Raw genomic sequence first — 13221 nt, 5'->3', positions numbered from 1 at the left:
TTCTGCCATGATTGCCTATGACTCCCAGGCCAAGGGAGGTGCTAAAATGTATAATCTGCAGAAAAGTTAATGCAAGGAGAGATGGCATCTTTGCAGTCATGGAGAAGTGGTCATCATGCTGCGATGAGTCTTATCACACTTGTGACTGCTTTGAGGTCACCAGTGTTCTGTAAGCAAGCCCAATAAATTTGCTGCTTCTCCAAGTTAGAATTGGTACACTCATACTTTTGTGGCTGGTCCTTTGTAAAGTTTGACATTATCTCTCCAGGGAGAAAAGCCCCACAGCAGGTATTGGAATTAGTTGGGTTTTATTTACAGAATCATGACAGTAAAAATGATGGCTGGCTTTTAATTGACCTGGTTAAATCTTCAGTGATGGTGAGGCCATAATTAGCTCCACTTCCACGTGTGTGATGGTAGGACTCTGTGTTTCCCTCTTGGCTGCTTTACAAGGGAGCTAGGCTCCTGAGAACTCTGCTTACTCAATAGCCCTCCTTGCCCTAAAATGGCCCGTTCAGAGATGCCCATTGGGTGGTAACCTCCCCATACGTTTTCTCTATAAAGTGAAAAGTTGAGAAGGGGTGGGAGAGGCCCCACTTGTGTCTCAAAGCCGTCTGGAGCAAACTGTTGGTTCCTTGTCCCCTGGCCTATTCAGGTCTCGGCATGTTTTGACACCCTCTTTAGCTTTTCCCCGGGCCCTGACACAGCTTTCTCAATAGACGAGGACTGTTGCAGCTAGCTGAATGCCTCGCCAGCACAATGCACTGAATGTTAATGGCTCTGGCGACTCTGAAGTTCTCCAGCTCGACAGTGCCAGCAGGACAGTGACTGTGGCACCCAAGCATGGGTCCCAGAAGCTGCCTCAGACCCTGCAGTGGGCTCTGCCCAGATTCCTGACGTTGTCTGTGTGCTTTTTTTTGCAGATCTACACCGATTGGGCCAATCATTACCTCGCCAAATCTGGCCACAAACGCCTCATCAAGGACCTCCAGCAAGATGTGACTGATGGCGTGCTCCTGGCCCAGATCATCCAGGTTGTAGGTAAGTTCATATTTCCCTTTGAGGGCCAGTCCAGAAAGGTCCAGTGGGCTGAGGAAATGGAAACCCTGACCTCTCTGCCCCTGCATGTTGACCATGCCCTTGGTTTTCTTTTGATTCTGATTGTGTGGAGCCCAGCTTGCTGTTTCTTTTCAAACGCAGGGCTAGGGGCATAGCTCATTTGGTAGAATACTCGACTAGCATGCAAGCCCTGGGTTCCATCCCTAGCACTGCATGAACCCAGTGTGGTGATGCATGCCAGTTTGGTGATGCATGCCAGTTTGGTGATGCATGCCAGTATGCCAGTTTGGTGATGCATGCCAGTATGCCAGTTTGGTGATCTAGCACATAGAGGCAGGATCAGACATTCAAGCCCATTCTTGCTACGTAGGAAGTTTTAGGCCAGCCTGTGCTTTCAAAAGAAGAAAACTCACACAGGATCACCTTATCATCTCAGAAAAGAATGCCCAGGGTCAGAGGGGAAAGCTGGGGCTTTGAAAGGGGCACTCTACCTGTTTTTTGCCTCCTGTTTGGCTCTCTTTCCTCAACTCACATGTTCATTTTTGGAAAACTTTGGACATACTTCAAAAAGGAAAAGAAAATACAGTGCTGTTTAATCCTGCCAACTCTAACTAAGGCTGAGAAATCAAAGACTAAAACTCAAGATGGTTAGTGGTCTCTGGTTTTTTAATACTAGGGCAAAGGAGCTTAAGCATTGGAATGTTCACGCCTTGGACCTGAGCTGGTAGGGGCAGGCATATCAGTGGGTGGATGCCGGCCATGGCACTGCCTTGGGCCTCCAGTCCTGCCTGAGAGTCGGAGCTGTGGAGGTCTGTTAGCGAGAATTACTGGTTGATGGTCAGGGAGATCCACAGAAACACAGGCAGTGGGCCTAGGCTGGAAGTGTGGACTGCCACTGACAGAGAAGGGGGGTCCCCTCTGCCTTTGCATTAATTTCTGTGATTGGCTTCTCCTTTCCCCTCTCATTCCTGGACTACTTTTCTCTTGCTGTTTATAGCCAGTCATCACAAAGGCAGCCATTTAAAATGTGTCTAAGCCAGCAGCGGTGGCACATGCTTTAATCCCCAGTGTTCAGGAGGCAGAGGCAAGCAGATCTGAGTTTGAGGCCAGCCTGGACTAAAGAGAGAGTTCCAAGGCATCCAGGACTACACAGAGAAACCCTGTCTTGAAAAATCAATCAAACAAACTACACACCACCACCACCACCACCACCACCACCACCACCACCACCACCACCACCACCACCACCACCACCACCACCAAAACAAGACTAAAACCATGTCTTTATTGTCTCACGGCTTCCATGCATCATTACCTAGGTCCGGCTATGGTCACAGTGTGTTCAGGGCCACATCCTCACGCAGGGACTGGCTGGGAAAGGGTTTGCTTTCAAGCTTACTTGAATTACTGATGGCACTCATTTCCTTGTGACTGTGGGACTCTGGGTCCTGGCTTCTTGCTGACTACCAGCTGGCGATCACCCTCACCTCTAGCAGCTGCTCTTATAGCTTCTTACCACACAGGAGTCTCGCTCCTTCAGTGGTAGCAAGGGAGCCAGTCTCCGGAGCAATTGTCCCAGCGGGATGGACTCTCTTCCATAATGTTGGAGTTACAGGTCCTGCCTGTATGGCTACCACAGCATGCACTGTGGGAGAACACCTAAACTGTGGTGCACTACATTCTTCCAATCCCTCCTCTTCCTCCTGCTCTCCATTATTGCACACACCAAATTCTTTAAGATGATTTTCTCGTGTAGATTCCTCTGCCCCTAGGAAGTAGGTAATAGATTTCCCATTTTACAGATGGGGAAATGGGGGCTCCGTGAGGAGTGGAGCCTGTGTGAGACTTTTTACCTGGTGCAGCCACTGCCTTCACTTCAGTTCACCTCAGCGCACCTCACTGCCTCCCTGGGGGTGGAGATGGATTCCAGGGCTCGCATCACTGGGGGCGCTGGTACCACCTTGTCTGTATCTTTGCTGAAGTTGTGATCTGGGGTTTGAGGTCAGCAGGACTGTGGCTGGCACCTGGCCTCCTTTAGGTCTGTCTAGGGGTGGTGGTGCTGTGTGATTGTGTGCTGTGGGCTGCTGGGAGCCCTCCCAGCTGTCAGCTGTCAGCAAGAGAGAAAATGGAGAAAGGATAATACTGGGGGTCTTTCTCTGCCTTAGTCGGTGCCTCACAGCTGTGGGAACTTACTCTGCTTCTGTTGCCTCTGCTTCCCCCCTTCCCCCTCTCAGTTGTTTTGGCATATACATTTGTTAGCATTGGGTATGTAAATGTGTGCATGAGGTAGGTGTACATGTGTATGTACATGTGTGTGGAGGCTAGAGGTCGATGTAGGGTACCTTACTTACTCACTCTCCACCTTCATTGAAGGTTTATTTTATTTGTGTGTGTGTGTGTGTGTGTGTGTGTGTGTGTGTGTGTAGTTGTAAGCCAACTGACATGATGCTGGGAACCAAACAACTCAGGTCTTCTGTAAGAGCAGCAAGTACTCTTAACCATGGTGATATTGCTCCTGCCTCCTCCACTTCTGTTGTTTTGTTTGTTTCTTTCTTTTTGAGTCAGGGTCATTAATTCAGCTAGATTGGCTGGCCAATGGACTTCAGGGACCCACCTGTCTCTGCCTCTGCAGCGCTGGGGTTGTAGGCATGCACCACTATGCCTGCCTGGCTTTTTTTGTGGGTTCCGGGGATCTGAACTCAGGTCCTCATGTCTGCACAGCAGTTACTTTACTGCCTGAGCCGTCTCCCCAGCTCTGGCTTGAAAGTGGGTCAGCCACCCTTGCTTTCTGTTCTTTGTGGGTGTCTCATGAAATGCAACATAGAGATCAAATAAGAAATATGTGAAATTGATGTGCTCCGGGATAGCACTCGGTAGCAGCTGTCTAGAACAGCAGGCAAAGGAAAGAGGATGTCGAGTGTCAGAGTTGATTAGTCATGCCTACCACAGACTCCAAAGACGCTCATGCTAGGACATGGACTGTCAGTTTGCTAAACACTGCTACGAAGGTGAGCGATCAGTTTTATCATTGCTCAGGAGCATCAGAGGCTTCCCTGAGTTACTCAGATGAATGGCTCATTTGGAACTGGGCTGCTGATCTGTGGTTCTGGAGGCTCAGGTTAGTACCGATAAGGTATCTCATATCCCAAGGCTTGGGTTTACATCTGTTTGGGATTTCCGATTTTTGGACTTTGTTATATTTCCATGTACATGTGATATGTTGGAAATGTTTTAAGTCTAAGCAAGACATCTTATGTTTCATAGGCACTTTGTATATATATACAATGCTTGAAGATAACTTAGTGTTTTAGATAACTTTGTATGTGAAACAAAAGGTTAATAGTGTGGAACTTTCTACATGCAGCATCAGGTTGATGCTTGAAAAGTTTCAGATTTTGGAGCAATTTGGATTTCAGATTCTCAGATGAGGGATGCTCATCACGTAACAGCAGCCTTTGGGGCACCTCAGGCTCCAGAAGAGGGCAGCTCTGCCTGGGAGGCTTCCCAAGGAAGGCCAGGTGCTGGCACACTGCTGCTTCCCTGACTGCTTCATGCCTGGGCTGACTTCTGTGCTCTGCGCATGCACAGAGGTCCACAAGATGGGAACTGGGAAGGCAGCGCCTCTCCGCCAGTGTTAGCAACTCTTAGAACAGTCGGTCTTTGTGACTTTCTCGTTGTCATGATAAAACACTTGACGGAGGCCCCTGAAAGGAGAAGCAGCTTATGTTGGCTTTCAGTTGCAGAAAGATACAGTCCATCATGTCAAGGAAGGTGTGGTGGCAGGAGCAGGAGGCTGGCTGCCCACACTGCAACCATACTTGGGAAGAAAAGGAAAACAGAAGAGCTCAAGTCCCTCCCCCCAGCGACCCTTTCTCCAACAAGGCTCACCTCCTAAGAGTTCTACAACCCTTCCTAACAATGTCCCATCTGGGGACCAAGTGTTCAGACACATGAACCTGTGGGGGAAACTCTTTTTTGTTTTGTTTTGTATGTTGAGACAGGGTCTTACTGTGTAGCACTGGTTGGCCTGGAACTTACTATATAGACCAGGCTGGCCTGAGACTCACAAGAGATCCCCCTGCCTCTGCCTCCAGAGTGCTAGGATTAAAAGTGTACTATCACAGGCTAACATTTCATATGTAAACCACACCACTATCCAATGGTGGCTCTCCTGATGAAGGAGGAGTAACACTTTCTGATCTTGATGTGCACTATCCAGCATCCCTCCTCTTGAATTCTGAATTCAGTGGTCCCCCCCTTTATATGCTCATTATGAGAAAATGTAGAGTGTATTTGTATGTGGACACCAGTGCATTCAAATGTATATCCACACAGCAGTCTTCCAGAATTAGAGTCCTACTGGCCATGCTTGTAATGTGCTGGACTTCAGTAGCTACCCTTGGGCTCTTGTTCATGCTCCAGAGTCCAGTTTTTTCTGATACTTCCCTGGCTGCCCAGCCACACTAGAGGGATCTCCATCACTCCAGCTCCTGTGGTCTTGGGCTTTGTCCTCTCTAGATCTGGAGCTGGCACATAGTGAGGTTCAGAAAAACTGAGAGGAGCAGGGGTAGGAATTTTACTCCCTGCAAGCCTGGCATGGTGGAAGGGTTGGTGGGGGTGAGAAGTCTCTCTGGAGCCTCTCTTTTCAGGGTCTCTCTTATGCCATTCATGAAGGCTTTGTCCTCATGACTAAATCACCCCACATCAGCCCCACTTCCACATACAACCACATGGGAAATTAAGTTTCTGCCTCTGGATTTGGACTCCAGGGATACATGTGTTCACACAGAAGTCCTTTCATTGAACAGAATCTCTCCTTACTGTCTCCTTCCTTCCTTCCTTCCTTCCTTCCTTCCTTCCTTCCTTCCTTCCTTCCTTCCTTCCTTCCTTCCTCTCTCTCTCTCTTTCTCTCTCTCTCTCTCTCTTTTTTTTTTTTTTTTGGTTTTTTGAGACAGGCTTTCTCTGTGTAGCTTTGTACCTTTTCTGGATCTCACTCAGTAAACCAGGCTGGCCTCGAACTCACAAAGATCCGCCTGCCTCTGCCTCCTGAGTGCTGGGATCAAAGGCGTGAGCCACCACCACCCGGCTCCTTACTGTTTCTTAAGGCCCAGTTCTGGTCTCCAGGGATGTAAAGAACAGTCAAATCTAGGGTGTTGGAATGAATTGAGGACACTAGTGAATCTAACAATGGAGTAAAATACGGACTGTACTGATAATAAGTAGGAAATTTAACTATAAGCCCAGCAGTGGAGAAGAGGGGGCTGGACTGTACAGGAGAACTCTGCCTCTGATAAACACTGCTGCATCTTCCTGGTGTCATCCTCGGTGTGGACTGAAGCTGGAGAAGGCTTGGTGAGGGTGGGGCCGGCATCTCTCTCCTCTGCAGCACCTAGATTTTATCTTATAAGGAGCATGCAAACTGAGGATGCATGCAAGATGAACCCTAGTTGCTATGGAGGGGTTATCAGCCCATATCATGGCCACATGATCAGGACTGCAGCCCTGGTGAGGGGTAGATGGGAGTCCTGGCCTTCTGATGTGGTACCCTGGGAAAAAAAGGGTATACCTTTCTTCAGTTCTGTTCCAGTTTGGGATGGAGCACGTGAAACTAATCACAAGAAGTCACAGACAAACCCAAGTTGTGGAACATTCTGTTAAAAAAATAAATAGATATTAAAACAAAACAGGCCTGTGTTTCCCAAAAACATCAACACCTTGACAGACAGAGTGGGAACCGATGCCAGGAAGAAGGAGACTAAGGAGGCGCAACAATGAGGTGGGCTGTGTGGTCTCGGCCTGCAGCCCCCAAAGGGGGATAAAATGCCCTCTCAGACATTTTTCAGTCCGTTGACAAAATTGGAGTGCTGGCATTGTGTCAACGCTAAATTTTCCGAGTTTTGTAATTATACCATGGAAGATGATATCCATGTTCTTTGGAAATCCATACCGAAGTACAAGGGGCTCCAGATGTGATCTGTGTTGCTTACTCTAAAATGATTCAAGCCAGGTGTGTCGGGACGCCTCTGCAATCCCAGCTATGATGGGCTAAGATGTGGAGACTGGCTGAGCCCAGGAGTTCAAGACCACCTAAGCAACCTAACGAGAGTCTGTCCAAAGAAATGGTGATAAAGTAAGATTTCTTTTTTAAAAATGTGCTCCTGTGTAGAGAAAATGAGGCTAGGAGGAGGGAGAGAAAAACGGACCTCAACTTAGGTAGGGGGAGGGTGGTGGCAAGAAGCAGGCGGGAGTGCTGGGCAGTGGTGGTGCATATCCCAGCACTCAGGAGGCAGAGGCAGGCGGGTCTCTGAGTTCGAGGCCAGCCTGGTCTACGGAGCGAGTTCCAGGACAGCCAGGGCTACACAGAGAAACCTTGTCTCAAAAAACCAAAAAAAGAAAGAAAAAGAAAGAAGAGAAGAGAAGAGAAGAGAAGAGAAGAGAAGAGAAGAGAAGAGAAGAGAAGAGAAGAGAAGAGAAGAGAAGAGAAGAGAAGGAAGGAAGGAAGGAAGGAAGGAAGGAAGGAAGGAAGGAAGGAAGGAAGGAAGGAAGGAAATGAGAAGAGAAGCCAGGCAGTCCCGGAGGAGGAACCCATGAGGAAAGGCTGAGGGTGGAGTCAGCAGGGCAGTATCAGGCAAGAACCCCAGATAGGGCACCAGGCATGCTGAGCTTCAGCCTGAGAACCAGTTCATTTCTGAAGCGGCGGCGTTAGATGTGTGACCTCAAGAGGAACCTTCACACTTTCTCCTTGTGTTTCTCAGTCTTTATCTGTCCCAGACACCCCGCCCACCTCGTCTCTCTCTCTCTCTCTCTCTCTCTCTCACACACACACACACACACACACACACACACACACTGAATGCTAGGTTGTCTGTGACCCTTGCTTCCCTGGGTTGCCTTCCGTACAGTAGGTAGAAAACACTGCTGTTGAAGACCTGGCCTTTGGGAGCAGAGAGGTGAGTCTCTATCTGTCCCAGTCTTGCTGGTATGAGCGTCTTGAGTCATGTGCTGCCTATTCCTTACATGCCATACCCGGGTACTGGGAATGGACAGGAAAGCTCTGTGAGTTGAGCGTGGGAGGGGGAGGGGGAGCGAGATTGGGTAGGCAGGCTGTGCATGTGAGCTGTCTCTGGCTGTAAATATCCCAGAGGATCACACTAGTACACATTCCTAAATACTCACACTCGGACCCCTGAGGAAAGCTTTGCCAGCCCTCTTGAGCCTCACTTGGGTAAGACTTTGCCACTGCTGTGGAACTGAGGCATTGGAGCCCTTGATATGGCTGCCTACTCCAGACTTGACTCACTCAGGGCTTCCTCTGCTCCCTCTACCCCAGAAGTTCAGGACAATGTGTAGGACTCCACCCCTTCTGTTAATGACCTGAGGTGTGACTCTGTGTAAGCCATTTGCATCCCTCCCTATTCCTGGGCCATCAGTAGCCAGGGATGTTCAGAACACCAGATCACAAGCTGTTAAAATGTACTGTGTGCTTTGAAGTGGTATAGAAAGGTTCAGAGTTTGGTGTCACTGTCCTGACTGAAGGTATGTGTTGACGCGTTCCAATCACTAACTTGTCACCCTGTGTGCAGACAGGTCACTGCATTAGTAGGGTTGAGAACGCCTTGAACTTGCTGGGATAGGTAACTGCCATAGGTTCTTAGCGATGCCAGTTTAATCATGGCTGAGCACCCTGCAGACAAATGTCTGCTTCTTTGATTATCTGATTTGGGGCTCCAACCAAAGACCCCCTGCCCTAAGTTAATATGTTTGGCTCTGAAGGCCCGACACCACCACTGCTGCTTCTAGCACTGTAAGTATTTATGACAACCATAGAAATACTTGGGGATTTAAGTCAAGAAGTATTTAAATTATATAAAAATAGAAACTAGGTGGCCCAAGACTTAGCCTTGCTCTTTTAAGAATTTGAGTTTGGATTAGCCATCTGACTTCCGTCTTTGTGTGGACTCTCTGAGTGCTGATAAGTAGGCTGCACCCTGCAGGTTTATTTTCACTGTTGTGAATGGCAGTATTAGGTCATAGGAGCTGTGATGTTTGAATTCACAGATGGAATGAGTACATTTATGTGACAGACTGCCAGTAAGAATTAGAGAAGTCGTTAGACCAAACTTGTTCGTTTCTATTGAACAGGATCCTTCCCAAGTGACTCCTTGGCAATCCCAGCTACCCATCCTGCTCTGTGGATAAGGAGCCAGCAACATGGGTCCTGATCAAACCCAGTGAGGTGGACACTGACTGATCAGGTGCATTTATCAGGACAGTGATTCACAACTCAGGCAGTTGCAAGCATGCAGTGGAGATACCTTCACCATCAATTGGCCAGGATGCTGGACGGTGGTGGCACATGCCTTTAATCCCAGCACTCGGGAGGCAGAGACAGGCAGATCTCTGTGAGTTTGAGGCCAGCCTGGTTTACTGAGTGAGATCCAGGAAAGGCACAAAGCTACACAGAGAAACCCTGTCTCGAAAAACAAAAAACAAACAAACAAAAAACAATTGACCAGGACTACACACTAACTCTAACGTAGGAAAGTTGATGGTCAGCCTCTGTGCTTGCTTGTTTCCCGTGTGTGAAGGAATGCCATCTGTTCAGAGTATTCGGTTGTTTTCCTAACTTCAGTATGTCCATCTGTATTTACTAGCAAAGAGGCAGCTGCCTCAAAACCAGCAGCAAAGCCTTGCTTCCTTGAGATGTTCGGAATACTCACTTCTTCATTCCTTTTGACAAATATTTCTTGAATGACGGCTATGCTGGGCACTGCCCGAAGCCCTGAGATTGTTGTAGGAAACAAGGCAGGCGGAAATCTCCGTTCTTGCGGCGTTTATAAGACAGCAGTCTGTTCTGGACACTTGTATCTTCTCGTGAACTAAAGAACAAATGTCATTCCGCTCCCTGACCAGCTCCTCCCCTTTCTCTCTCCCCTCCACGAGTGATTGAACCCAGTGCCTGCGTGTGCTAGGCAAGTCCTCTACTACTGAGCCACGTCTCCGGCCAACTGGGCGCCGTTAATCATCTTTCCTTGATATTCCTTCCGTCTTAGGGATTTCGAAAACTGCTTTCTCTGTGTCCTGACATTGAGTAGAGCTGAAAATCCTCAACTCCATCTCTGAAGATTGAAATTCCCCTGGTGGGTCACCACCCTGTACGGCTAATCATTTTGGCATGCATAAATCAAGCAAATCTGTATTAACCCAGCTGGCTCGTGCCCTGAGCTTGCTTTCCATCTTCGTGATTCTCTCTCAAGATAGAGCACAAGAGAAAATGTAATCATAATCTGAGCTGCTGGAGGGCCGGTATTCTGAACTCTTTGAAGGCTCTGATGCCATTATCCTTTTTAGATGGATTTTCGGCTTTCCTCTCTGTGGAAGTTGTAGCCATTAGAGTCATAATAGTCTGATGAGAAATTTGAGGGAGTGGGGAAGAAGTGGATTTGCAGACATTTTTGAGCTCGGAGGCAATGCAAGACATAGCCTTGGCATGTCTGCCAGGCTCTCAAAGCCTGGGTTGGGGAGACGAGAAGAGGGGGTGTTCCATGTGAGATCCGTAGGTTGGGGTTAGGCGGGAGAGCAGAGACCCCAGTACACGCTGCCCTTCAGTGACACACTTAGGGCCCAGGGATGAAGGCCGATTCCAATATGAAACTCTAGCCAAGTTTCTGAGCCTACCCCACATGGGGTCCTCAAGATGAGACTCTATCATACACAAAGCCCCTACTGTGTGCCGGGCACTGTGCTGTTTTACCAGTGTCCTGCCATCACGTTTTCACTGCTCCTCTTGAAGTCGGTGATATTAGCTCCTGTACATAGAGGAGGAGTATAGGGCCTGGAGAGGTTGAACAACATGGCTGAGGAACTATAGAGCTGATACAAACAAACAGCACTACTAGCTTTCTCCTGTTGCTCCCACTGACCCCTCTCCACAGATACCCTGGTTGTATTTTCCTAGGAATTCTACTTCTACGTGGCAAATTGCTTTCACCATAGGAAGCTGGATCTCTCCTCCTCATTCATGCTTGATTCCTGTTCATTCAATGCACCCCCTTTCTTTCACTTTTCCCAGAAGCAAGGTGCTTAGGCTTCAAGCATGTGTGATTTGCTGTGTGGTCTTGGTCAAGGTGCTTTGGGGTCTTACTCTCTCCATCTTCTCACTTGCCTCCCCTGCGTGATGTTAGGACAGCCAACAGCAGCACTGGTACTTCTGGACACAGCTGCTCTGAGCAGCTTTCATTGGCTTCTGTCCCCACCTGCTGAGTCCGAAGCGGGCCAATCCCCTCAGAACCATCCTGTCCTTGTGGAGAGGCTGCAGTTAAATCTGTGTCTTTGTAGCCTCCTAAGCAATCCTAGCTCACTGTTTCCCAGGTCAGACATTGGCAAGATGATTGTCAGTGCAGTTGTCTCTACTTGAAGTGATGATGACCTTGCCCCAGCTGTCCCTGGAGGATGGCAGCTTGATGAGTAAGTCTTGAAGCTTGCTAGATGCGGCTCAGCATTTCACACACAGCCTTGATCAGACGGACCCCAGTGTGGGCCCTAGGCCTTGTGGACTCAAGCGCTCTGACAATCAGTCCTGAATGTGTCTCCGTGCTATTTGTTTTGCTAACTTGTGTTTCCTTTTACAGCGAACGACAAGATTGAAGACATCAATGGCTGTCCAAAGAACAGATCGCAAATGGTGAGTGCGTCCATTGGTAATGTTTGTGTAAGGTTAGTAAGCTGGGACGCTAAAAGACCTGACCAGCTTGGAAAACATTCACACCAGAAGCTCTGCTCCATGGGGTTACTTAGGTTAATTCCCCATCAGCCACCCCCAAGTAGCTGTTCTTTCTGCTTCTGACACATTTGTTGGCATTCTTTAAGAAATGGGTGTGACATCTGTATAGACTGTCAGGCGGCAAACATCCTTTATGTTGAAAATAAATCATACAGAATGGGCACAAACACATGCATGCTTAGAGCATGGACGCTCTATGCCTCAAAGATCTGTGATCATTTCTGCCTGTGTGGGGTAGAGATTCAGATGGGGTGGTGAGATCTTACTGATCAGTGTGGGACATGTGGTCTGGTTTCCTGCGAGGATGAAAGGGACGTGAAGTTGGCACTGTGGTGGTAAGTGAGAAATGAACAGTGGCGTCCGGACTCTGCTCAGCAACCTTGACAAGTGAGATCCTCACTAGTGCGATGCATTTAAGCTTTTAAAAGGCAAACACTAATCTGTAGTTAGTTTAGTGTGTTCTCTCCTCATGTTGCCAAGTCTTTGAATTCCTATCGATCACTGCGTTGGGGGAAGGGGGCCTGTGATGTGGGAGCATTTACTGCTTCACCCAGAGAATGCATGTTGTCAGAGTCTGGTAGGAAGTTCAAAAACCTGCACATGGAGTCGCTTCCAGAAATCTAAAGAAGGGCATAAAATAGTTTTCCATCCCCACCCCACTCCCCACTGCTTGACAGGTGTCACAGAGATCCCAGAGTGCCTGGCATTTCTCAAGTTCTCTTTCATTTTCTGACAATTTTCTCTTTAATTTCCTGAAGAGTTGGACAGAAGGCAGCCTTTTTAGACAACTCTTTAAAATGCACAAGATGTATTTTTATTATAAAGCGCTAAAGTGCTGTGTGTGTGTGTGTGTGTGTGTGTGTGTGTGTGTGTGTGTGTGTGTGTCATTTTCCAGTTTACTTTTGAAGCAAGTTTCTTCTCTTGGGCGAGCCTCTGGAGGGCTTGTCTCTTCTGCTTTGATCCGCAGACCAGCCATTCCTTACGTAGGAAAATCCCCAGACAGGACTCTGGGAACTGCTCTGACTCTTGGGAAGCCTTGGCTGCTATTTTTACTAGTGCTGCTGCAGCTGTCTGGTGTATTAATAATTGAAAAATTTTGGACACTAGAAGACTTAATTTTAGTACAAGCATTTTTTATACATGGGGTATCTTCATGTAAAAGAGAGGCATTCCTTTCCTCTAGGACAGATACCAATGCATTTGTCCTAGCCCATTGTCGTGAGTATAGAGCTGACATTTGAAGGTAGGCAGCTCTCTATTTTATTTGGTACAAATGTATTTTCTGCACAGTTTATTGGAAATGCTGCTTGTTATTAAAGTCTACTTTCAAGCTTATAAAATATCACCATCTCAGACTCTTCTGTGAAAATTTATTTTTA

General features: G+C 47.9%; 1 protein-coding gene across 12 annotated transcripts in view; it reads left to right on the top strand.

Annotated features, from left to right (window-relative positions):
- Nucleotides 1-13221, top strand: part of Nav2 (neuron navigator 2) — a 654337-nt gene that overhangs the window by 408498 nt on the left and 232618 nt on the right. For all 12 annotated transcript variants that reach the window (XM_076543382.1, XM_076543375.1, XM_076543351.1 and 9 more), the window contains 2 exons: nt 924-1041; nt 11691-11743. In XM_076543382.1, coding sequence (XP_076399497.1) covers nt 924-1041; nt 11691-11743 — 171 coding nt within the window. The remainder of the gene's footprint in view (nt 1-923; nt 1042-11690; nt 11744-13221) is intronic.

This window comes from Peromyscus maniculatus, chromosome 1, assembly GCF_049852395.1.
Source record: "Peromyscus maniculatus bairdii isolate BWxNUB_F1_BW_parent chromosome 1, HU_Pman_BW_mat_3.1, whole genome shotgun sequence".
NCBI lineage: Eukaryota > Metazoa > Chordata > Mammalia > Rodentia > Cricetidae > Peromyscus > Peromyscus maniculatus.
This window is presented reverse-complemented; position numbering and strand designations above follow the sequence as displayed.